At 49.6% G+C, this 26,821-nt stretch overlaps 2 protein-coding genes across 2 annotated transcripts; both read right to left on the bottom strand.

The window, feature by feature from the left end:
- Positions 1-921: 921 nt before the first annotated feature.
- SIGLEC11 (sialic acid binding Ig like lectin 11) lies at positions 922-9,470 on the bottom strand (the record flags this gene model as incomplete). Its single annotated transcript, XM_079723050.1, has 9 exons — positions 922-1,113; positions 2,836-2,902; positions 3,382-3,478; positions 3,708-3,992; positions 4,082-4,339; positions 8,264-8,311; positions 8,510-8,839; positions 8,957-9,340; positions 9,428-9,470. 9 exons carry the CDS (start codon positions 9,468-9,470, stop codon positions 922-924), a joined length of 1,704 nt encoding a protein of 567 aa, XP_079579176.1.
- A 14,262-nt stretch (positions 9,471-23,732) lies between these two features.
- On the bottom strand, positions 23,733-25,448 carry ATF5 (activating transcription factor 5; the record flags this gene model as incomplete). The annotated part of the gene is made up of 2 exons (XM_079724246.1): positions 23,733-24,400; positions 25,271-25,448. 2 exons carry the CDS (start codon positions 25,446-25,448, stop codon positions 23,733-23,735), a joined length of 846 nt encoding a protein of 281 aa, XP_079580372.1.
- Positions 25,449-26,821: the final 1,373 nt, after the last annotated feature.

Here is a 26,821-nt window from a genome sequence, read left to right as displayed (position 1 = left end):
AAAGTGGCAACCATGCTCTTGTTTTGTTGGTGGACACCATTTTTTTTTTTTTTTTTTTTTTTTGCGGTACGCGGGCCACTCACTGTTGTGGCCTCTCCCATTGCAGAGCACAGGCTCCGGACGCGCAGGCTCAGCGGCCATGGCTCACGGGCCTAGCCGCTCCGCGGCATGTGGGATCTTCCCGGACCGGGGCACGAACCCACGTCCCCTGCATCGGCAGGCAGACTCTCAACCACTGCGCCACCAGGGAAGCCCGGTGGACACCTTTTTTAAAGGTCATTGATCAAGAGATGCAACATGATCCTGAAAAATGGCAAAGCAAAATCTGCTATGAAAGATGGAATTACATGCTTCAACACCTCCAATGTGAAGAACAGTTACCAGCATGAAGTTATTAAATTTATGCCAAAAACACATTCCCCATCTCGGCTCATAATGCTCTTGTTGGGCGTGTTTCCTCACGAATGGAAACAATGGAAAAAATTCAATGGACGCTCAATGGAAAGAAGAACAAAATCCGTTGGATGTGACCCCCGTGAAAACTATATTACGATGTAAATGGACACAGACTGGAACTGCAAGGAATTTTATAAGCAGATTCTGCAAAACAAGAAACTTAAGGAGAAGCAAAATATCAAGGACACAAAATTCAAGAGGTACCCTTGAATCATTGATTTCAGATAATCAGTGAATGATTGTTTTTGTCTGAGGAAATACACAAATTGAGTTTCCAGGAAGCAGGCTCAGAGAGAGGCCGGTATGCAATGTGTTGGGAGGAGGAAGTGCCCCAGGGGTGGGTCCCTGTGGAGGGGAGACGGAGGGGGCAGGTGGGGCAGAGGGATGCGATGCAGCCCAACGACAGCCTCAGCCGAGAGTCTTTGGGGAGCTCTGGTGGGGGGAGGTCTCCAGAGCTGGGGGTCGTCATTTATGGATCTTGATCTCAGCATATTCGGTGGTGCTGGTGGCCTCCTGGTCCTGAGGCTCCCAGGGCCTCAGCGTGTAGAAACTGAGGGAGGCGTAATGGAGCTCCTGTTCCTCCCCAGAGGTGGGGGCGGCCACCACTGGTGGGGGGAGGTCCCGGGGGCTGCCTGGAGGACACTCATGCTGGTAACCCTGAGTGGAGGGAAAGAAGGGGGTCATATTAGGATAACAGGGCTGGGAGAGAGCAAGGGGGGTCCGTACGTAACCCTGAAAACTGAACATTCAGTCTTCCATCTATCCATTCCAGACATTGGCTGAGGCCCCCATTCATTCATTCATTCAACAAATGCTTGAGAGTAATAATGCCTGGCCCTTGGTAGTTAGTTGCCAGTCTCCTATATTCCTCACAACAATCTACTTGGGAGACACTATTATCCCCATTTATCAGGTGGAGAAATCGAAGCTAAGTAAATAGCCCAAATCACACATTTAGTCATTGGTAAGGCCAAGATTTATGCTAGATCTTTCTGACTCCAATGCTGCCTTATGGAAGAGCTCCCCTGGTGCCAGGCTCTGGATATTCAATGAGGAACAAAGAAGACACCATTCCTGACCTCCTGCAACTTGCGGTGGGGTGGAGGGGGACGGCGGGGAGCAGGCGTTAAAGCAGTAGTCAATTATATTACTATATAATTGCAAATTAAGATGGGACAAAAATGGGATGGGTGGTGTGAGGACAGGGATTTGCTCAGACCTGGATGGCCCTTCAGGGACCACTCAGCATTTCAGAGGTTCAGGCAAACACAATCACCCAATTGCATTATGAACCCTAAAATCAAAGGATCTTGTTGTGCCAGAAAGGGTTAACCTTGCCCAAAGGAAATTTGACCCTGTGCCCCAGCACCTGGGAGGGAACCTCTAAACCCTTGAAATGTCTTGACTGATTAGAGTGTCTTTGTTCACCCGGGTCTTGGCCCACACTAGATGGTGTAACAATGTGACAGATGGTGGGGGCCTTGGGTCACACAGTATCACACCTCTGCAGAGACTGGACACTAAGTTAAGCCATGTGGGCAGTCAGCCATGCCAACGTAACCAACTCCCAATAAAAATGCTGGGTATGGGAGAATTCCTTGGCCGTCCAGTGGTTAGGGCTCCTCATTTCCACTGCAGGGACATGAGTTTGATGCCTGGTCAGGGAACTAAGATCCCACAAGCTGCTCAGTGTGGCCAAAAAAAAGAAAAAAAAAAACTCTGGATGTGAAGGCTCAGGTGTGCTTCCCTGTCTGGCAATAGCCCATACATGTTATCACACATCATTGCTGGGAGAATTAAGCACTTTCTGCACAATTCCACTTGAAAGAGGCAACTGGGTACTCACGCCTGGTCTCCCCCAGACTCTGCCCCATGTGCCTTTTCCCTTAGTTGATTTTAATCTCTATCCTTGTCCTGTAATATACTATAACCATGAGTATAAAAGCTTTCAGTGAGTTTTGTGAGTCCTTCTGGTGAGTTATTGAAATTGAGCTTGTCTTGGGGACCCCCAAACTTGATAGTAGACAATAATTATTTTGGGGAGAGCCTTGTGGCATCCTGTCTTGGGGAGGTGAGGTAGGAAGTGGGGGGAAAGTGGGTCAGCGGTCCGGAGAGAAAGGAGGAGGTGGGGGTAGGGAGGGCCCAGTTGGAACTGAATACAATCAGTAAGATGGCTGGGTGGTCCTTGGCTCTGAGAGAGGAGACAGAGAGCAGAGGGGAGGGTGACTCCCAGGTCACTGGGCTGGGTGACTGTGTTGATAGGGTCCAGAGGAAAAGCTTGTGTGGGTCATGGTGAGCGTCTAAGTCATCGAGAGGACTGCAGCCATGGCCATGCTGGGGAGATAGATGGGATCCCGAGGGACAGCGCTCGTCACTCACCTGGGAGGTAAGACCCAGCACGGAGGGCTCATCCTTCTCACCGGGTGCCTTCCTGAAGGTCTTCACTCTGAAAGGGGAAGCCAGGACCTTTCAACAGCCCAGCTGGCTCAGAGCTTGGAGGGCAACTACTGTCCTCCCTGCTTAAGAGGCTAGAAGGGCTGGGACTTCCCTGGCAGCCCAGTGGTTAAGACTCCAAGCTTCCACTGCAGGGGGCATGGGTTCTATCCCTGGTCAGGGAACTAAGATCCCAAGTGCCACACGGCGTGGCCAAAAAATAAGAAAAATATAAAAAAACAGAAGGCTAGAACGGCTGACCGAGGCCAGGAGGTAGGGGGTGCACCTCATCTTATTGACCTTCATAATGAGAACGGGCGCCCTTCATGGATGGCTGGGGACAGACCCTGCTCTGACTCCCTGACCCAAGGCCCGGTTCTCCAAAGCTCTGCACCATCCAGGTTCCTCCAGCGGGGGCTGCCTGGGATTCCAGGGCTCAGACCCCTTCCCGCCCCCTGCACTCGCCTCCCTCCCCCAAGAGATGACACTCACGTGAAGAAGATGAGGCAGGAACACAGACTGAGCAGGCCAGCGATGCCAGCTCCTCCCACGGCCCCCAGAAGGAATTCTCCTCCAAGCTTGGGCTTCCCTGCAGATGATCGGGGTGTGGGGTGGCTCCCCTGCAAGCCCCAGCACCCTCGTGCCCCTTCCTCCCACAGAACTGAACTCTCCTCAGCCCCCAACCAGCCAAAGGACAGGGCTCCGCTCCCACCCCTGTCTCATCCCCTCCCGTCCAGGCCCCTCTCCCCACAAGCTCCATCTTCAAAGGATGGAGACTCCTTTCCCCCTAAGCCTCTGCCCCCAACAGGCCCCCTGACGTGGCAGCAGCAGGACAGTGGCGCTCTGGGCCCCGTGGACGTTCTGGGCCTCGCAGCTGAGTCTGAGGCCAGAGCTGAGCCCCTCGCGGAGGCTCAGGGAGCTGTTGGCCCAGGGCCCAGACGAGCTGGAGGTGATCTTGAAGGAGGCGTTGCTGAAATTCCCCTCCAGCAGCCCCTCCCCCAGCCGCCAGCGCAGGGAGGGCGCCGGCTGAGCTCGGGAGGAACAGTCGCAGTGCAGACCCTCATCCTCCTGGGCGCAGGAGGGTCCCAGCAGCTGCGGGGCGTCTGTGGGGAAGGAGACGTATCAGCGTGCCTCTCCCCTCCCCTGGACCTGAGTGTCCTGTCCCTGAGTGTTTTCCCTCCTCCCAGCTCACTCTGCACGGAGAGATGCACGGAGGTCCACAGGGAGCCCTGAGGATGCTGAGCTCGGCAGGTGAATTCGCCTTCATGGCCCGACACCACCTGGGGCACCTGCAGGACCCCGGGGTTTGAGGGATGTGAGGGGCTCAGGGTCCGGCTCCCCCGGGACCAGCTCAGTGTGGCTGGGGGGTTGCTGTCGGCGACACAGACCAGGCGCAGAGATTCTCCTTCCAGGACAGGAAGAGATGAGCCATTCCCCAGGTATTTCAGCTCTGGAGAGAGAGAGACAGACAGAGACAAAGACAGAGAGACACAGAGACAGACAGAAAGAGACAGAGACAGAGAGCTGAGCCCAGGCTATGAAGCGCTGTTTCTATTTCTCCTTTCTACTTTTTTTTTTTTTAAGTTGGGAAGGAATCCCACAAATAGTTTTTTAAGCAGCTTTATTGAGATATAATTCGCATACCACGCAACTCCATTTACATACCACCTAAAAGTCATGCGATAACCATCACCACAATCAATTTTAGAACATTTTCATGACCCCCCACAACACTCTGTACCCCTTAGCCACCCCCCCCAATCCTCTCATCACCCCAGCCCTAAGCAACCACTAATCTCTGTCTCTATGGATTTGTCTCTTCCGGCCATGGCATGTAAATATCCAGCTTCTTCCCCTCAGCATGATGTTTCCAAGGTTCTTCTACGTGTATCAGTGCCTCATTCCTTTTCGTGGCTGAATCTCATCCATTGTCTGAACAGACGATGTTTTGTTCATCTGTCCATCTGTGGATGGACACGGGTTGCCCCTTAACTTCTCTGAGGCATTTGTCCTCATCCACGTTTCTCTCCTTCCTTCCTGAACTGTCACCATCCGCCATTCAAGTATCCAAAATTCAAGTCCCACATCCTTCAAGGTTCTTCAGGACCTGGTCTCTACCTCCTCACCTCCTTTGCCCCGGTTATCTCAGGATAAATAGGGCGTTCACATCTCGCATTCTAAAATTCACAGAGGAAGGAAGGGGTGTCCAGAATGAAGTCCCTCCCACACTGACTCCCCAAGTGACAAATTCCTCTTGTCCCAGGCAACATTCATTGCCAGTTTCTCGTGTGGCCAGTCCAGAGCTATTCTGTCATAGCCTTATCTAGTGGCATCGATAATAGATATCCCTGAGGGACCTCCCTGGTGGTCCAGAGGTTAAGACTCCACGCTCCCAAGGCAGGGGGCCCAGGTTCGATCCCTGGTCAAGGAACTAAAGCCCGCATGCCACAACTAAAAAAAAACAAAAAATATTGCATGCCGCAACTAAGACCCAGCACAGCCAAATAAATTAATTAATTAAAAAATAATAAAAACAAATATATATATATATATATATATACACATACATACATCCCTGAGGCCCCACAATTATGCTCCTGGCCCTAAAACTTATAATCTCATAACTCAGAGTAGGGACTGTGACCCAGTAGATCAGCACCCTTCAGGACCTGGTTAGAGATGCAGATTTGCAGGCCTCCCTGGGCCTCCAGAGTAAGAATCTTCACTGTCACAAGATCCTTGAGAAATGTGTGTGCTCAATCAAGCTTTAGAAGTATTGCCCAAAAGAAAGGCTATTCTATTCGCCCAGGGAATGGGGAATGTTTGAAGGGACATTCCCAGGAAAACTAAAATCAGTGAACTCAAACGCTTGTCAAAAGTAGAATGGGGGCTTCCCTGGTGGCGCAGTGGTTGAGAGTCCGCCTGCCAATGCAGGGGACGCGGGTTCGTGCTCCGGTCCAGGAAGATCCCACATGCCGCGGAGTGGCTGGGCCCGTGAGCCATGGCTGCTGGGCCTGCGCGTCTGGAGCCTGTGCTCCGCAGCGGGAGAGGCCACAGCAGTGAGAGGCCTGCATACCACAAAAAAAAAAAAAAAAAAAAAAAAAAAAGTAGAATGGAAAAGAGAAAAACAAAAACAAAAATGGAATGGAAAACTAAGTTCTGCAGTGGAATGGTCTGTCGACAAGGAGACATGGTAATTACAGCTCCAAGCACTGCAGGTGAAGGTCAAGATCATGAGATGCTGCCACACCAAAGTCAAGGCAGTTCTGACACAGAAAATCCACTCCCAGGTACAGACTCAAAAGAATTGACATCAGGAACTCAAACAGTTACTTGTACAGGAATGTTCAGAGCAGCACCATTCACAACGGCCACAAGGTAGAAACAACCCAAATGCCCATCAACAAATGGATGGAGAAACAGATGGTGGTCCATCCACACAGTGGAATATTATTCAGCCATAAAAAGGAGGGAAGTTCTGATCGATGCTACAATGTGGATGAACCTTGAAAACATCACGTTAAGTGAAAGAAGCCAGACACGAAAGTCCACAGATGGTATAATTCCATTTCTGTAAATATCCAGAATTCATAGCAAATTCACAGAGACAGAAAGTAGATGAGTAGTTGCCTGGGGCTGGAGAGAGGGAGAATAGGACTTGAATACTTAACAGGTACAGGGCTTTCTTTCTGGGTGATGGGAAAGTTTTGGAATTAGGTTGAGGTGGGCAGTTGCACCACGTTGTGAATGTCCTAATGCCACTGAATTGTTCCCTTTAAAATGGCTCATTTTGGGACTTCCCTGGTGGTCCAGTGGTTAATACTCTGGTCTCCCAATACAGGGGGCCTGGGTTTGATCCCTGGCAGTGAACTAGATCCCACATGCCGCAACTAAGACCCGGCACAGCAAAATAAATAAATAAATAAATAAATATTTAAAAAAAAAAAAAAAAAGACATGACTACCTAATAGGTACGTCCTCAATGCCATTGAATTGTTTCCTTTAAAATGGCTTATTTTGGGAATTCCCTGGGGGTCCAGTGGTTAGGACTTGGCGCTTTCACTGCTCGGGTGAGAGCTCGGGTCCCATCCCTAGTCAGGGAACTAAGATCCCACAAGCTGTGCAGTGCAGCCAAAAATAATAAAATAAAATAAAATAAAATGGCTAATTTTAACTATATTCAGTGTCTTGCAATAACCTATAATGGAAAAGAATCTGAAAAAGGATAAATTTATATATATGTATAACTGAATCACTTTGCTGTACACCTGAAACTAACACAGTATTGTAAATCAGCTCTGCTTAATTTAAAAATAAAGGGGAAAAAATAAAATGGCTAATTTTATGTTACGTGAATTTAATTTCAACTAAAGAAATAAAAAGTCAAACAGGAACACGTCTTACTCCTATTCACATAAAGCTTTTAAAAATACGGTAAACTATACATCGTGCAGAGATTCAAACATATTTGGTAAAATTAAAAGAAAACAGAAGGAATGTGGATGTATTAATTAACTTGACTGGTAATCCTTTCACAGCATATACGTATATCGAACCATCACGTGGTACACTTTAAATATATACAATTTACTTATCAATTACACTGCAATCAAAAATAAAGTAAAATTATGGGAACTCCCTGGCGGTCCAGTGGTTAGGCCTCCGCACTTTCACTGCCAAGGACCTGTGTTCCATCCCTGGTTGGGGAACTATGATCCCACAAGCCCCTCAGTGTGGCCAAAAATAAAGGTGGCCAGTGGTTAAGAATCCGCCTGCCAATGCAGGGGACACGGGTTCAAGCCCTGGTCCAGGAAGATCCCAAGTACCGCGGAGCAACTAAGCCCATGCACCGCAACTAACAAGCCTGCGCTCTGGAGCACGCCAGCCACAATTACTGAGCCCACGTGCCACAACTACTGAAGCCCGCGCACCTAGAGCCCATGCTCCGCAGCAAGAGAAGCCTGTGCGCCGAAACGAAGAGTAGGCCCCTCTCGCCACAACTAGAGAAAGCCCGTGTGCAGCAGCAAAGACCCAAGGCAGCCAAAAATAAATAAATACAGATTTTTTAAATAAAGTAAAATGAAATCAATAAAAGGAGAATCACACGAATTCAGTGTAGTGGCTTTCTCCGAGGCCAGAAGGGAGGGGCTAAAATCGGGTGCTCCAAAGGTGGAGATGAGCTTCTAGTTCTTACCCAGGGTGCTAAGTACCACCCGGGTCTTCCTTTTATGGTGTTTCCTCAAAATTTGCATATGTTTGACAAATCGTCTTCGCACGAAATGAATAGTAAGTAAAAAACAATTTGTCTAGGAGTCAATGGGGGCTCTCCCGTCTCTCCCATCCCTGCTATATCCCCACGGCCCTCCCTTCCTACCTGTGCCATTTCCTCGGGAGATGCTGATGGTCAGGTTCTGGGGGGCGTCTAGGGCAGAGAGACGCAGTGAGGAAGAGAGTCAGAGCTGACCCTTCCGCGCCCCCCACCACCCAGGAGGCACAGAAATGGAAGCACAGCAGAGCAGGGCCTACATCCTTCCTGCAGACCCTCCCAGCCCCTGGCCTCCGGGTCACCAGCGCCCATGCCCCGCCCCGCGAGCACCCCCCATCCTGATTCCGCACTCACAAGACACGTTGAGCGTGACGGTCCTCTCCGTGCTCACGCCAGCCCTGCGGAAGGTCACCCGGCAGGTGAGGTTGGTGCCGTGGTCCTGTGGGCCGGGAGTGAGCAGGATCTCCGAGGAGTTATAGGCCCCCTTCGAGTCCAGTCCCGGGGGGCGGAGGGCAGCCCCGGTCCAGGAGATGGTGGGCCGCGTGGCCAGGTCACAGGCCCCTGGTACGGAGCACGTCACGTGGCTGCTAGAGCCGGACTCCAGGGGCTCCTTGATGTAGATATCGGGGGTCTGTGTCAGCGCTGGAGAGGAGAGAGGGAGAAGCCAGACCCCAGAGGGGCCCCCTGTGTGTGCCCAGCCCTGATGTGACCATGCGCCAGTGTCCCCCTTAGAGGTGGAGGGACAAGGGGGTCCGTCCTTCCCCCCATCCCTGTTATCTGTTCCTGGGGACCCCTCCGTACCTGTCACGTTCACAATGAACAGGTTATTTTTGTAACTATGTTTCACATCACCTCTCATCAGCTGAAAATAATAGTTTCCACTGTCCCCCTTCCGGGCGTCTGTGATGCCCAGGGAGCAGTTGTTTGCCCCAGGGTCCCCGAGGAGGTGGAATGGGATTTTTCTCTTCTTTTTTACTCCCCTGCCTGGGTTGTTTGTGGCCATGGCAAGATCCATTTGGGATGGTCTATCCCCTTTCCGGAACCATTCACCATAAATGGGTGTAGAGTCGGTCGGGCCAAGTGAGGGATAGGAGACGGTGCAGGGCACAAGGACACACAAACCCTCCTGCACTGTCACCGATTCCTGCACTTGCAGCTGGTACCACGGATCCTGCTGCAGGGACCCTGGGGGGACACAGAGGCTCAGCTGCAGCTCCAGCCCCAGCCCCGTCCCGGCCGGGACCCTGCTCTCCCCACCATCAACTCACTCACCCTCCCGTAGCAGGGGCAGCAGCAGCAGCAGCAACCTGTCCATGTCCAAGGGGCCAGGAGTTCCCAGGACTGTCCAGTTTCCGGACCTACCTGTCTGTCCGGGAAGGAAGCCCCAACAGGAAGCTTCTGGGGGAGAAGCGGGCAGTGACCATCCACAGATGAGTAAAAGAGGAAGCTTGGAACTGCAAATGTCTGGAAGACATCTCTTCTGACTTCTCCTTTCATAGATGGAAGCACCAGAGCAGAGATAGGATGCAGGGCTGCTCTAAACCCTGACCCCAGGAAGCAGCCACCCTGGGTCAGCCTAGGGGGAGGGCAGTGCCGGGAGTGGGGCTCTCCCAGGAAACAGGCGGGGGAAGGCTCCAGGTGAGGTGCTGGAGGCAGGGATTCATTCATTCATTCATTTATTTGTTCATTCATTCATTTGCCAGGCAAACATCTACTGCACGCAGGGGCTGCAGGCAGAGGAGGGCATGACCTCACAAATCCTGCCTCACTTTTGCGTGACCCCAAACCCAGTGCCCCCACCCAGGCTCTCCAAACTCTACTCACCTCCCTGCCTGTCTTGGGGCCATGTATGTGTCCACACAAGGATCCCAGCTCCACAGTAAGAAGTGGACTATTTGCACAGAGCTTCATGCTCAGAAGGGCTTCCCGCCTGGGGTTTGATGCTCTGAGGTTGCCATCTTGAAATTCCTAATAAGTTTGCATTTTGTAAGTGAAGTCTAATGTGATAAGGACCACATGCCAGGGGGATTGGAACTTTGAATCACATGCAGTCCATCCGGGGACGTCCTGGATCTGGAGACAGCTTCTGGGCCCACCCTCGCACCCCCATCCCACCACTTGGGCACAGAGAGGGTCTGGAGTGTGCTGAGTTGAGTGGGTGCCTGTGAAGGTCTGCACTGCCCATCCCCCCAGTCAAGCCCAAGGGATTGGACATTAACTAGCAAATATAAACACTATGAACAGGGACTTCCCTGGTGGCCCAGTGGATAAGAATCCATCTTGCGATGCACGGGATGCCAGTTCGATCCCTGGTCGGGGAACTAAGATCCCATGTGCCATGGGGCAACTAAGCTCGTGCACTGCCACTAGAGAGCCCAAGTGCTGCAACTACAGAACCCACGTGCTCTGGAGCCCACGCCACAACTAGAGAGAAACCCATGCACTGCAATGAAAGATCCCGCATGCCACAGCTAAGACCCATTGCAGCCAAAAATAAATAAAATAAATAAATAATAAATCTATTTTAAAAATGGTTAAAATGGTAAATTTTATGTTATGGGTATTTTAAGACAATTTTTTTTAATGTTAAGAGAAAAACAAAACATGACTGATTGAGAGAGAGTCCATGGAAAAAAGGAATAAAGGTTTTTCCTGCTTTTTTTTTTTTTTTTTTTTTTTTTGGTCAAAGGAACCTCACATTTTCATTTTGCTCAGGGGCCTGCAAAGGATTTAGGCAACACTTGTAAGAAGCTTCCAGACTCAGACCTGCCCTAAGAGGAGAGCGTGGTCAGCACTGCCCAGGGGCTGGGTTGATGAACATCTGTCCCTCTCCTGAGGGTTGGGACAACATAGGAATGAAGGACACATATCTGGGACCACTCTGCTGGCATCCAACCCAACTTCTCAAGTGACTGGCAATACATGTAGTAAAGAATTAACCTCATCCAAAGAGAGGCATGGGCTTTACCCAGCTCCTGGGAGGGAATCCTAAGCCCTTGGCATGTGTGTCTCGGTGTCCACATTTCCTTTTTATTTTTTAATAAGAATACTGGTCATATCGGATTAGGCCCACCCTAATGACCTCACCTTAACTTGATCACCTGCAAAGACCCTGTTTCCAAATAAGGTCACATTCACAGGTACTGGGGGTTAGGTCTTGAACATCTTTTTTGGGGGGACACAATTCAACCCATAACAGGCCCCCAATAAAAACGCTGGACACCAAGGGTTATACTCCACAAATGCTGTCATACATCGTTGCTGGGTGTATTGGTCAGCTTTGAGTTGCCATAAGATACCACACACTGGGCAGCTTAAACAACCGAAATGTATCAACACTTTCTCACAGTTCTAGAGGCCAGAAGTCCAAGATCCAGGTGTTAGCTTGGCGAGGGTCTGCCTCCTGGCTGGCAGATAGCTGCCTTCTCACTGTGCCCTCACATGTCAGAGACAGAGAGAGGGAGAGAGAGAGAACTCTGGTGTCTCTGTGTCTCTTCCTATAAGGGCACTAATCCTATTGCATAAGGGTCCCACCCTTATGACCTCATTTAACCTTAATTACCCCCTTGTTTCTATCTCCAAATACAGTCACATTGAGGGGGTTAGGGCTTCAACGTATGAATTGGGGATGGGGGATTCAGTCCATAGCACTCGGACAATTAAGCACTGTCCACATGACTCTACTGGGAGAGACCACTGGAACCTTGTGCCTGGCCTCCCCTGGACCCTGTCCTGTGAACTTTGCAGATTTTATTTTATTCTATTCTATTCTAAATTTCTTTGGCCGTGCAGCGTGACTTACAGGATCTTTGTTCCTCCACCAGGGATGGAAGCCGGAGCCCCAGCAGTGAGAGTGCAGAGTCCTAACCACTGGATGGCCGGGGAATTCCTTCCTTGGCAAATTGTAATCTGTATCCTTTTGTTGTAACAAATCCTGAGTATAACAGTTTCTCTGAATTCCTTAAGTCCTTCCAATGAATCATCAAACTTCAGGGTGGTCTTGGGGATCCCCAGAACAGTCTGTTTCCCTCCTCCTCCTCAGACTGTGGTGCAGAAAGCCACCGTTTACCTAAGTGGGGGCGACGGTGCCCACCTGCCTGGGTCTGCCCATCCTGGGGACCAGCGCTCGCGTTTTTGCGCGCCCTCTGGTGGACCTGCAGTGGTCAGCTCTCAAAGAGCCCAGAACTTGTCTAGGATGGGAAGTTGCTGACGGGGAAAATTGCTGAGTTTATCACAAATACGTAAAAAGGAAATGGGATAAATGCAGCCTGAAAAGCACAGAAAATGCACAGAAGAAACCCTCAGTTCCCCTTCATCTACAACCAGTTTCTCACTTTACTTCCTTATCGCTTGTCTCACAAACGGGACGCAACATCACTTTTTTTTTTTAATATTCATTTTTTTTATTTGGCTGCATGGGGTCTTAGTTGTGGTACGCGGATCTTAGATCTTCGTTGCGACATTTTGTTTTGTTTTGTTTTTAATTGAGGCACGCAGGATCTTCGATCTTCCTTGCGACGTTTTTGTTTTGTTTGGGTTTGGTTTTAGTTGCAAGATGCGAACTCCTAGTTGAAGCATATGGGATCCAGCTCCCTGACCAGGGATCAAACCAGGGCCCCCTGCACTGGGAGTACAGAGTCTTAGCCACTGGACCACCATGGAAGTCCCTGGAGGCAACATCACTTTTAACTAAATGGTCCCAGCTGGTACCAAGGTGCCCATCCCTCCTCTTGCACTTGCTACCCTGTCGTCTACAGCCCGGCCTGGACCCCACAGAGAGCAGGTCTTGGGGGCAGGCTCTGAGGAGAAGGGAAACCAGGATCTCTGTCTCTGACTCAGTCGCTCTGCCTTGTCTTGGTTTGAGTCAGTTTTCCAATTTCTACAGAATTGCAAAACAGGCCCCAAAAACTTCCCTTTTTTCAAATCAAGTAGACTATTCATTGCTTTTCCAATAGATGGCCCGAAAGAATGGGGGTGGGGAGGTCAGCCACTGGTAGGATTTCTGGGAGACTCAGGACCACATGGCATGGACATTTAGTGCTGAGGACCAAGCTGTCACCTAAAGTCAGGAACCCTGGGATTCCCTGGTGGCTCAGTGGTTGAGAGTCCGTCTGCCGATGCAGGGGACACGGGTTCATGCCCCAGTCCGGGAGGATCCCACATGCTGCGGAGCGGCTGGGCCCGTGAGCCATGGCCGCTGAGCCTGCACGTCCGGAGCCTGTGCTCCGCAGCGGGAGAGGCCGCGACAGTGAGAGGCCCGCGTACCGCAAAAAAAAAAAAAAAAGTCAGGAACCCTATTCTTTGTCTTCCATGGGAGATGTCATTGCCTCTGGGCCTCCTTGGCCTGACAACTAGGTCCAGTTGCCTGGATATAGAGCTCCACCATTCCTGGGAGAAATAGTAGGGTGGAGAGTTTACCCCAGGACTCACAATGAATAACACCCAAATGTGTGTGTGTCCGCTTGTGTATGTGTGTGAGTGTGTTTGGGGCCCAGAGCAGGCCATCTCAAAATGTGCTTCAATGGCATATTGATTATTTTGCATTATAGTTACTCAAGAAACTGCCAGGACTTCCCTGGTGGTGCAGTGGTTAAGAATCTGCCTGCCAATGCAGGGGACACCGGTTTGAGCCCTGTTCCAGGAAAAATGGAGCAACTAAGCCTGTGCACCACAACCACTGAGCCTGTGCTCTAGAGCCCGCGAGCCATAACTACTGAGCCCGCACACCACAACTACTGAAGCCCACGCACCTAGAGCCTGTGCTCCGCAACAAGAGAAGCCTCCGCAGTGAGAAGCCCGCGCACCACAAAGAAGAGTAGCCCCCCGCTCACCACAACTAGAGAAAGCCCACATGCAGCAACAAAGACCCAGCGCAGCCATAAATAAATAAATAGAAATAACATCCCCATCTTAATCCCCGGAACGTGTGAATACGTGTTACCTTGCAGGGCAAAAGACCTTTGCAGGTGTGATCACATTGAGGCTCTTGGGGTGGAGCGATTCTCCAGGTGGAGCTCCATTGTGATCACAAGTTTATAAGACAGAGGCAGAGGGAGCATGGACCACAGCAGGGGTCAATGATGGATGATGATCAAAGAGATTGTAGTGATGCCATCGCAAGAACCTGCAAGAAGCAAGAAAGAGATTCACCTCGAGATCCTCCAGAAGGAACCAACCCTGCTGACACCTTGATTTATCTCCCTGAGACTCTGTTTGGACTTTTAGACTCCAGAACCGTAAGAGAATGCATTTGGGCTGTTTGAAGTTGAAGTTGAAGCCCTAGTCCCTTGAGAGGCTCTAGAGGAGAATCCATCCCCTTGCCTCAAGGCCCCCTCCGCCATCTGCAAAGCCAATGGCATAGCATCTTCTCTGTCTGCCTCTGCTTTCATCTGCTTTTCCATCACACGGGCTTCTCTCCTGTGTTCAAATCTCCCTCCACCCCCCTCTTAGGAGAATGCTTGTGCTTACATTTAGGGCCAATGCAGGGAATCCAGGATAATTGCCCCATCTCAAAATGCTTAATTTAATCACATAGGCTAAGTCATTTCTGCCATAGAAATTAACATTCACAGGTTTCCAAAGATTAGGAACTGGTTATCTTTTTTTTTTTTTTTTTTTTTGCGGTACTCGGGCCTCTCACTGTTGTGGCCTCTCCAGTTGCAGAGCACAGGCTCCGGACGCGCAGGCTCAGCGGCCATGGCTCACAGGCCCAGCCGCTCCGCGGCATGTGGGATCTTCCCGGACCGGGGCACTGAACCTGCGTCCCCTGCATCGGCAGGCGGACTCTCAACCACTGCGCCACCAGGGAAGCCCCATGATTCCCTTTATATGAAGTATTCGGACTGGGCAAAGCCACAGGGACAGAAAGCAGATTAACAGTTTCCAGGAGCTGGGGGGAGAGTGGTTTTGGGGGTGATTGCTTAACGGGTCCAGGCTTCATGCTTGGGGGTGGGGGAGAGGATGAAAAAGTTCTAGAACGAGATAGTGGTGATGGTTGCACAACACTGTGAATGTGCTAAATGCCACTGAATTATACAGTTTAAGATGGTTACAATTGTAAATTTCATGTTATGTATGTTTTTATTGAAGTATAGTTGATTTACAATGTTGTGTTAGTTTCAGGTATACAGCAAAGTGATTCAGTTATACATATATATCTATCCTTTATCAGATTCTTTTCCATTATAGGTTACTACAAGATATTGAATATAGTTCCCTGTGCTATACAGTAGGTCCTACTTTATATATAGTAGTGTATATCTGCTAATTACCAATTTCAAATTTATCCCTACCCTGCTTTCCCCTTTGGTAACCATAAGTTTGTTTTCCATGTCTGTGAGTCTATTTCTGGTTTGTAAATAAGGTCATTTGTATTATTTTTTAAGATTCTACAAATAAGTGATATCGTATGATATCTTTCTCTGACTTACTTCACTTAGTATGATAATCTCTAGGTCCATCCATGTTGCTGCAAATGGCATTATTTCATTCTTTTTTATGGATGAGTAATATTCCATTGTGTGTGTGTATATATATATCACATCTTCTTTACCCATTCTTCTGTCGATGGAAATTTAGGTTGCTTCCCTGTCTTGCTACTGTAAACAGTGCTGCTATATATTTTGTATTTTTAACACAATTTTTTTAAGTCCTCAGGGCCACTAATACAGAAACAGCACATTTCTGGCTATTATCAACATAGTAATTCAAACCAGCTATGAAACAGGACTGAAACAGGATTTACCCCTTGGTGGATTATTTTCCTAGCACTACTGTAATAAAGCACCACAAACTGTGGTGCTTAAAATAACAGAAGTGTATTTTCTCACAGTTCTGGAGGCTAGAAGTCCAAAATCATGGTGTTGGCAGGGCTCTCCTCTCTCTGAAGTCTCTAGGGAAGGACCCTTCCTTGCCTCTTCCAGCTTCTGGTGGCTGCTGGCAATCTCTGGCATCCCTTGCCTTGTGGATGCATCCCTGCCTCTGTCTTCACCTGGCCTTCTCCCTTCATGTCTGTCTCTGTGTTTCTTTTCTTCTTGTAAGGACAACAGTTATATGGGATGAATGACCCACCCTACTGTAATGTGACCTCATCTTAACCAATTGCATCTGCAATGACACTATTTCCAAACAAAGTCACATTCTAGGGCTCTGGGAAGAACATAAATGTGGAGGAGACACTATCCAACCCAGTACACTTGGTCAGATGGTCACTGGGAACTCCAAGTGGAACCTGAACATGGTTGAACATTCAGGGCAAGACCACAGAGCAGCATACGTAGGTGATACAGGAATCTTGGGACCTGTTAATGTAACTGGCCTTTGCCTTCTGGCCCTGTTAGATCCCTTCTCCTGAAGGAGGGTTAATGCCACGCCCAACCTTACTTCATAATTCATCACAGTTCAGTACTGAAGAGGCAGTGTAGCTCCATAACACTTACTGACCAGCTCACATTACTTTCTCTTTATGTCTACTGCAATCTGGATGTCGTTCATTGTAAGAAAATGATTTATTTACTTGTCTGGCTATTCCACTGACCCAGAGACAGGGCCCCATGCTAGATTCAGTTGTGACTCCAGTACTAACTGTTGTCTAGTTGGACCCTGGGCTCATTTGGAGTACTTCACTGGCTTTGGCAGCTCCCCGCCCCCCGCCAACTATGCCAAGGGAACTGGGTTTACTTCTACCGCAAGCACAATGCCGAGGAAAACCTCTGGGCGTGGAATCAAGGTCACTGGACTCAACTCAGAGATCTCCCTAGGTGCGGAAATGTGGCTTTGGTGATTCACTCCCCTACTCTGATCCTCAGTTTTCTCTTCTGTAAAGTGGGAATTTTTAGCAATTGGTTTAACAAACACACCAGGCCCTTCAAAGTGATTTACAAATACTAACTCATTTAATGCTCAGACAGCCCTATCAAGTAGGTGCTATTAGTCCCATTTTAGAGCAGAGGAAACTGAGGCACAGAGAGGTTAAGCAAGCTGCCCAAGGTCACACAGCCGCCTGGATTCCACCCTGGGTTGTCCCATGCCAGACTAGGTGGGGAGGCCTTCCTGTACGGGCAGGGTGGTGAATTTGAGGTCTCGTCTGTCCTCCCATACCGGGATGTGAGCTCTGGGAGGTGCACAGGGGCATTTAATGAGCACTGTGGAATGAAGGGATGAGTGGATATTTTAGGATGGCCACATCCCTTCGTGACCGCCTGCGCCCTCCTGCCGCTCTCTGTTCTGGGAATTCTATTCGTGGTCAGGGCTTCTAGTCCCAGTAAACCGGATCCTCGGGGCGAGAGGGGACCCCAAGGAAGTCACGGGCTTGGGCTGAGTCAAGGTTGGAGGTTAACCCACTCACAGCGGGGCACAGGCGCCACCTGGCGGCGGAGTCCTGCTAAGATAGAGACGCCGGGAGACCAGGAACGTTTGCTTTGGGCGTGGTTGAATCGGCATCTTTGAAAGGGAGTTGATAGCGGGTGGGCAGTTGTCTGAAAATCAGTATTTGATACTGGGTGCTTCATAACTTTGGCTTCCAAACTTTTCTGACCGTGATGCAAAGTAAGATATGATTTTACATCAACATAGTTTCACAAAATAGCACTCTGTGATACATGGTATTTTGTATTCTGTTCTATTGATATCTTTAAACACTGGTCAGAATCCTTTAAATCGATATCCGACTCTATAATGGGTGCCCACCTGCACCATTGTTTTCAGCTCACGAAGAAATATTATGATGGAGAAAGGGTTAGCTCCCAGATCCAACTCTTTCCAAATTCCTCGTGATTTCTCTCCACATTTGTGCTACCTCTCAGGTCCAGCATTGCCATCCCTGACTTCAAGATAAGGAACCTAGGCTCAGAAAGGCAAAGACGCCTGTTTTTCTGGGGGAGAAAAAGCACTAAGTTCTCCTAATTTCACTGTTATTAAGTCAAGTTTAATTTAGTTCTTTCTCCTTGTTTGCTGATAAGATTGAGCTACACTGGCCTGTGGTTTTCTTGTCATGTACAATGTAAATTATTGACATTCCAGAGCTCGGGCTTAAAATTGCAAGTATTCATAGGTAACAAAACGAATCAGAGATGGAGATCAACAGTCTGTGCCTATTCTAGATTGTTCAAACAAACCATCCTTCTTAAATATGCATAAAGGTGACAGATAAAATATGAAAATCATCTTCTGAGCAACAATTGTCAAGGACCGCCCAAGCCAAAATCCACAGGAATGCCAGAGGGGAGTTAGCACTAAAGATAATTTGTCTTGAGGGCCTTGGCTGCTCCAAGCAAGCTTGAACTTGGGCTTTGACATTTGTGTTTACTTCTGCTAGGTAGCAACACCAGTCAGGGATGCTTCAAACTAAGTTCAAGCTCTGAGGGTCCCTGCCCCCCCAACTACGAGTACACAGGGTGGATATCCACAGTAAGTCTGGGCTGTGGCCACAGCTTCTCAGAGATGTATTTTTCCTATTCTTTTTTTTAAACCATGCTGTGGTCAGCACCAAGAGATGAAGGATAATGAAGCAAAAGGGGTCCCCAAGTGGGGCATCTAAAAGATGACCCTTGGGACTTCCCTGGTGGCACAGTGGTTAAGAATCCGCCTGCCAATGCAGGAGACACGGGTTCGAGCCCTGGTCCGGGAAGATCCCACATGCCACGGAGCAACTAAGCCCATGCACCACAACTACTGAGCCTGCGCTCTAGAGCCCGCAAGCCACAACTACTGAAGCCCGCGCACCATAAGGAAGAGTAGCCCCCACTTGCCACAACTACAGAAAGCCTGCACGCACCAACGAAGACCCAACGCAGCCAGAAATAAATAAATAAATAACTTAAAAAAAAAAATTGGAGGGAGAGCGTGCATGTGAAGTAACTGCTTAAAGGGCATGGGGCTATATTTTGGCATGATGGAAATGTTTTGGAACTAGATAGAGGTGGTGGTTGTGCAACATTGTGTGAACTAAATGTAACTGAATTGTTCACTTTTAAATGGTTAATTACGTTGTGTGAATTTCACCTCAATGAAAAACAATTCAGACTTGGTAAAGAAAGACTTTCTTCAAAAGGATTATTGCAAAGCAGAGGAGGGGCTATTGCAATGGGAGAGGCACTACTATAATCAGGAAAACCATAAGATTTGCAAGCTGCTAGCAGACAGCAGAGTTTTTCTTCTATAGGGAGGAGTTAACAAGGCTAAAAAGAATGAGATGTGGGGAAGTGGGATGACAAGGTAGCTTGCTAGAACAGTAGATCAGAGAGAATGGTTTATCCTGAGGCCACCCTATTCAGAGGTTGTATTAGGGCTCAGGCTAAGGATGGACCAAAATTCTGGAAGGGATGTGGTGGGAGACTTAACTTAGGTTTGGTTAACAAGCATTTTGTGCCAACTGATCCATGGTGGGCAAAACAGCTAATTGTTTATTAGTCCAAAAAATGGAAATTTGGAGGATCTGTGTGTTGCTTTGTCTTAGGTGAACAAGGGGCTCATCCATGGGTCTTATCTAAGTCATATGGGGAAGGGTGCTTGTTTGCAGTAAGCCATTTCCTGGAAAGCAAAAGTTGGGGGGTAGGGTGCAGGGCAGGGGATTTCTTCTCTGTTGTCCAGACGCATAAGGCTCAGGTAAATGTCAGCACTGTCACAAATAAATATGCTTTACTGTTGGGTGGAGAAGGGCAAAACCTGCCCCTTTGGACAGGTCAGCCCTCAGGTGGAATTTCAGCCCCAATTCACACTTGGCTGGCCCAAGTGTCAAGACTTGAAGTTAAGTAGAAATAAATACGAACATAGCAGTTCTCACGCTTTTGGGTCTCAGAGACCCCTTTGCACTCTTAAATAAATAACAGAGACCCCTTGTTTGCATGGGTTATATCTATCAATATTTATAGTCCCACGTGTCAGGACTCAAACCCAGCCAGAACCCAGATTGGGACTTGAATCCACCGTCTTTTAATTGAGATCACACACCTGGTCTCAGGGCTTAATGAAGCTCAGGTTCTTGATGTCTCGCTTCAGAAAAAATTCAGTGAGAGACAAAGTGATAGGTAAGAAGTGGATTTATTTAGAGAGAAACACACTCCACCAACAAAATATGGGCCATCTCAGAAGGCAAGAAGCCCTGAAATATGGGGTGGTTAGTTTTTATGGGCTGGGTAATTTCACAGGCTAATGAGTGGCAGGATTATTCCAACTATTTGGGGGAAGAGGCGGAGATTTCCAGGAATTGGGCCACTACCCACTTTTTGGCCTTTTACGGTTAGCCTCTGAACTGTCATGGCCCTGGTGGGTGTGTCCTTTAGCATATGCTAATGTATTAATGTATTACAATGAGCATATAATGAGGCTCCACTGGAAGTCAAATCTTCTGCCATCTCGGACCTAGTTAGTTCTAACCAGTTTTTGTCATGTCCTATAGTTATGTCATTCTTTTAAAGGTTGTGCCCTGTCCCTTTCCTTCCTGTTTCAGTTTTAGCAATTAAAATTGCAAAACCTTTAAATTGAGAATACACAAACACATATTCCATTAGCCGTCAGAGTATGATGTCATACATCACATAATCTCTGGAAAATTCCACAGAGAGAGAGAGAGAGAGAGAGAGGGAAAGAGGGAGGCAAATAACATCTTACTATTACTATGAAAATAGTTTTAACTTTGTAAAACACCTGAAAGTGCCTTGGGGACCCTGAGGTCCCCAGACAACATTGGGAACTGCTGGCCTAGAAGCCCCTGCATCCCTGTATTCCTGACCCTGGCTGACTCTCTTAGTTCTATCTTAATGACCAGACTCCCTAACATCCATTTTTCCCCTTTTCCTTTTGGTAATAGGACCACCTAGGCTCTGGCTGAGAAAATGACCACCCATCTAGAGACTACATTTCCCAGGCTACTTTGCAAGTAGGTGTTCCCACGTGACAAATTTCCAGCCAAAGGAAAGGAGCAGAAAAGATGTAGGAAACTCCCAGCTCACATCCTTAAAAAGAGGGTCCTTAAAAGGAGGCTGCTTGCTCTCCAGTATCTCTTTGCCCTTTCCTGCTTGCTGTAACAAAGTGATAGTGATGATGACTTGGCTTCAACCGTCTTGAAGAGGCTGACACTTTAGGAGAATGGTTCCCAAATTGTGGTCCCCAGACCAGCTGTAGCTGCAGCAGTGGCACCTGGGGCTTTGTGAGAGAGGCAAATTCTCAGGCCCCATCCAAGACCTGCTGAATCAGAAACTCTGGGGCATGGGGCCCAGGACTGTGTTTCCAAAAACCCTCCAGGGGATTCTGATGCACAATCAAGTTTGAGGACCAGAGCTGGGAGGTGTGGAGCAACAAGATAGAAGGAACCTGGGTCCATGGATCACCTCAGCAGGTAAGGCCGACCTACTCCCTGCCCCATCTACCAGTGTGGATATTTACATGAGAAAATCAATCCATGTCACTAAAGCCTCTGTTATGTGGTCTTTGGTAAATCAAGTCAATACCTTAATCAACAGTATATTTAAATACACTCCTTGATTCTTTTTGAATTAAAAATTTTAGGCATACACCACACAACCATCAGGAATGGCTACTATTGGGTTGGCCAAAAAGTTCGTTCGGGTTTTTTCCATAATGAACGTTTTGGCCAACTCAATATTAAAAAAGAAAAGGAAAAGACTAAGTTGGCAAGGATTGAAGAAACTGGAACCCTCGTGTACTGTTGGTGGGAATGTAAAATGTAAAATGCCACTGTGGAACACAGCTGGGCATTTCCTCAAAAAATTAAAAATAGAATTACCATTTGATTCAACAATCCTACTTCTGGTTGAAACTTGAGGACCTTGAATGGTATCTCATATAAGTGGAATCATACACTACCTTTTGTGACTGGCTTATTTCACTTAGCATAATGTCCTCAAGGTACATCCATGTTGTAGCATGTGTTAAAGTTTCCTTCCTTTTTAAGGCTGAATCATATTCCTTCCTACAGCTAGGAGTACCCATGTAACATAGCTCTAGACAATGAGATGTAAGCAGAAATCTACCAGAGTCAGCTAAGAAAGATTTGACCTCCTGTCTCAAATTTAGATACAATGCCTGGAGCTGTGGCCTCCATCCTGTGACCATGATGTAAAAGCCAAGAGAATCTGAGAGACCTCGGTAACAGCAGCAGCCTCCCTCTAGACTTCTGTGGAAGAAACTTACGTGCACACCACTGATGGGCAGGTCTGCTGTTACTTGCAGCCAAAAACATTTATAACTAATACACTTGGTCAAGTTATATCACCTCTGTCTCCCCAACCAGAAGGTAGGTTCCACAGTGGCAGAAAACCTGACTTTTTGTCCACCACTATGTGACCAGCCCTTCCTCTCCCAGCCAGCGCCCGGCAGAGACCACACAGATGGAATGAGTGTTTGTGGTTATTCATCCAAAACCTAACAATACCTTTCTTTTGGGTTGACTGAAATAATCATGCAAAATGCTTAAAATAGCACTCGGTACACAGTAAGCCTTCAGAAAACAGATGTAGCTGTATGTCTCCGCCATGGCTACCAGGCCACCTCCCACTTCCTCCGACTTCCCCTGGGAAGCTTTGCTCAGACAGCTGGCTCTTCATCACAGGGTACCCCACAACTGTGCTGCAGCCATCCAGCCCCTTTTGGTGTCACCCTTTTTGGTGACAAGGACCACGGGGAGCTCGCACCTTTGGCTATTCTCTCTTTTCCCTGTCTACGTAAGTAACAAATGGAAGCTAAAAGTGGGTCTTGGACGTTTACCAGTTCAATCAGTCCCATCTTGGCCTTGACTGTGTGTCGGTGTGTGTGCTTGACCGTAAGTATTATGTCATTTCCATTATTATCATTATCGTCTTTGGTCTAAGACTGCCCTCCGAGCAACTTCTCCTCTCAAAGACAAGACGCACAGCCAGAGGAAATTCTTCATTTTATTTCCACTCACAACCCCTGGAAAGGATCAGTCCCCGCCCTCCCTCACCTAGAGGCAGCCCCTCCCCCAACACCTTCACAAAACACTGATTTCCTCCCAGAGCTAAAATGAACACCCAGTCACCCATCATGGCCACTCCCCCCCACCCGCCCACCTCCCCAGCTGCCCACTTATCCACCTGCTCTGTGAACTCGGCCACCTTTTTGGTTCCACCCCCAAATGTAGTTCCCCAAGGTCACTTGGCTGATTTTGCTTGTATTCTGCGGGCACCTTTGTTAAAGCCCTCCCTGACTTAGTCTCCAGATGGCCTCCCTGTCCTCCTCTGCATAGACGTTCTGCAGAGATTCCTGGCCTCACTTCCCTGCTTGAGAGACCAGGTTTCCAAGCTCTCCCCTGCTCCCCCAATTCCCCATGGGCCTCGGTTCCTCAGCTGTTAGTTGAAGGGTATAGATGTGGACTAAGGCCAAACATTCCATGATTCTGGGGAGGGAGGAAAGGAGGCAAGGACAAAAGGGGAGGGGGAGGGGGAGGGGAGGGGAGGGAGGAGGAAGGGGGAGGAGGGGGAGGTTGGAAGGCAGCTAGAGGCGGGGGGATGACGGGGGCCCTCCCACCTCAGCCCCAGAAACAGAAGTGAGCCACGGCTGAAGAGCAGCTCGCCCGCTATGGCCTGAAGACCCCGCCCAGCTAGCTGGGCCGGGTCCTCCGGCTTCGAGCCTTGTACACTTCGATGAGCAGATCCTTGACGTACTGGATCTCCCGCTCCACCGACTCAGCCCTCTGCCTCAGCTCCCGGTTCCGGGCCTCCAGCCCCTGGCACTCGCCCTCCAGGGCCTCGCCCTCTGCACGCTTCCTCTGGCGGTACCTCAGAGCTGCTGACTTGTTCTGGTCTCTCTTCTTTTGCTTGCGGTCCCCTCGGGTGGCGGCAGGATTGGGGTAGGGGGTGGGGCGGGAGGGTTGAGCGGGAGGAGAAGGGGGTTGCCGTGGCGGGGACCGGGGGGGCGCCAACCCCGAGTCCCCCTGCGCGGCCTCACTGCGGCAGTAGATAGCCAGCAAGTCGAGGGTGTCCGGGGCCGGGGGCGGGGGGAGGTCAAAGGCAGGCAGGGGGAGGGGGAGGGAGAGGGCGGGTGCCGGTGCTGGCTGTGTCGGAGGTGGGGAGGATGGTGGGAGGAGTGGGGCGTCAAGGAAGAAGTCTTCCATCTGCTCCAGCTCCTTCTTGAGGAGGGAGGCCATAGCTTCCAGGTCAGGTGGGGGTGGGGAAGGTGGGGGGAGGGCACCTGAAGGCAAGGGGGGCTCCAGAGGGAGGAGGGCTGTAAAGTCCACCCGCTCCGTCATCCAGTCAGAGAAGCCATCGCCTGGAGGAGTGGAGAGGGGCAGAAAGCTCCTTGAGTTCCTAAGCCTCCACCCAACCAGGTCCCACTCACGACTACCTCATTCGTCCCATTCATTGAGTAAAACCACCAACCAGCCAATCAGTCAGCCGACCAAGCAAGGAATCATCAAACCAGTCAACAGACCAACAGACCAGCCAACTAACCGACCAATTAGCCAAACAATCAATGAACCAGTCAACCAACCAATGATCCAAACAACAAAACAACCAGCCATTTCTTCAACCGTTCCAACATCCTCTTTACTGATTAGCCTGCACCTGTGGTTTCTTGATTTACCCTCTAGTTTACTCGTAAACGGCAAATTAAATCACACATAAACACACCCTGTTTCATCTTTAATTAATTATTGAAAACCCACTATGTACCAAGCATTTGGGATACACTAATGAATAAAACACTTCCTGCCTCAGGAGCTCTGCCTATGCTGTTTCTTCCACCTGAAAAGCTCTTCCCTTTTCATGGCTCATTCCTTACCATTCTTTAGGTCTCAGCCAAAATGTTACTGACTTGGAGAGGGTTTCCTGGCTCCCCACTCTAAACGTGTCCTTGTTGTCATTTTTAAGCTCAGCTACTAAGTGTTTCCCACTTATCCCCATGCATCATCATTTAATATGTCTCTTGTCTGTCTCCCCAGTAGAGTGTGAGCTCCAAGAGGGCAGGGATCATGTCAGTCTTGTTTCCAGCTGTATCCCCAGCACCTAAGACAGTGCCTGACATATTATACATGCGCAATAAATACTTATTGAATGAATGAAAAATGAATGAATGAATTCTTCTCCCCTGCCCCCCACAGCCCAGCTCACCCCACCTCCATTCTTTGCCTGCCCTTACCTGCCAGGGGCTCTCCCCTCCCTGGAAGCCCACCCTCCAGGGCTCCCCCAAGGACCTCATAGGGGCCCAGGGGGGCAGGGGCCAGGGGGAGTTTCCCATAGTCTACGAGCCAGCCCAGCCCGCTAGCTGGGAGCAGGGTCCTGTCCAGCTCCAGCCCCAGGGTCGCCAGGAGTGACATGGCTGCAGCACGGGCGTTGGGCACGGATGGCAATGGAGAAGGCTGCACCAACAACTGGCAGGAGGCTCTGGCGGTTACTCAGCTGGACGAAGACAGGCACCAAGGCAAGAGTGGAGTACCTACGAGTGTGACACAAAAGTGAGTGGGTCAGGGGCCAGCCTCACCTACTGCCAAAGCCACGGGGAAACCAAGCCATACCCCCAGGGCCCCGGGATTCCTTGCCCTTTCAGAATTCTAAATCTGCCCTTTCTTTCCCCAAATCTGAGCCCCACCCATTCCCAAGGGAATTCTCTTTAGGCCCGACTTACTTTTTTTCAGAATTCCCCAGACCCAATCCTTCCAATACAGAACCTTATGGTCTCCCAGGGGAATTTCCTTAAGTCCCTCCCACCTACCGCATAGTATTCCGTTTCATTAAAAAAAAAAAACAACCCAGGGGAATTTTCTTGCAGCTACACCTCTTCCTCTAAAATACATCCTTTAGGCCCCACCTCCTCCCTAGAGTCCATCTCAAATCTCTTCCCAGGGGAATTCCCCCTGTCCCGCCCCTTCATCAATGTCATCCGTTCGAATCCCACCCTTCCCTTTGAATTTTGCGGTGATCGCCACTGTCCCTCCAAGTCCCGCCCCCACGGTTTATTTTAGCTCCACCCCTCCCCGACGATTCCCCAGAGGCATCGCCTCTTTCTCAGATAGAAACACCATCCCCTCAGCTAACGGTTTTCCTAGTCCCGCCCCTTCTCACCGTGGGTTACCCCCCCCAAGCCCCACCCTCCGTGACGCCTCTTATCCTAGCTCCAAACCCTTAAACGGGTCGTTTCTAAGTCCCGCCTTCTCCCCTGTCTAAGTCCCGCCTTCTCCCCAATCTAAACAGCCCTCCCCCGCCCCCAGCAGGTGCCTGAATGAAATGGAGGGAAGATGTGCTTTGCGCCTGAGCAAAGTGGAGGCGGGCGGGTGGAGGCTGCAGGCGGAGAACAGCTCCCCACTCTCCACCATCCACACGCGGCTCCCTCGCCGAGGGCTAAAGCGCATGCTCCACCGCCGTAGCGGCCCCATTACTCCCTCAGGCCTCCGCCCTCCTGGGGGTCAGTGCGCACGTGCGGCTGCTTACTACCCTCCCTTTGCATAGAAATACTACCGCTGGTGGACAGATGCGCATGAGCAATCGCTCGCAGACTCATTCAGGGCGGGGGGGAACCACCACCTTCTCTGGGAACTAGTGCGCAGGCGCAAACGCACAGGGGCTGTCTTTAAACACCAACGTTGTCTGGAAGAACGCACCCTCCCCCCATCGGCCCGAGTGCGCATGCTCCATCGCGCGCGAACGCCCTGTCTTCCCTCTTCTGCGCCTGCGCGACCGTGATTCCTCAGTC

The sequence above is a fragment of the Hyperoodon ampullatus genome (assembly GCF_949752795.1).
Source record: "Hyperoodon ampullatus genome assembly, chromosome: 18".
Taxonomy (NCBI): domain Eukaryota; kingdom Metazoa; phylum Chordata; class Mammalia; order Artiodactyla; family Ziphiidae; genus Hyperoodon; species Hyperoodon ampullatus.
Note: the sequence above shows the minus strand (reverse complement) of the source record. Positions and strands in the feature narration are given on the sequence as shown.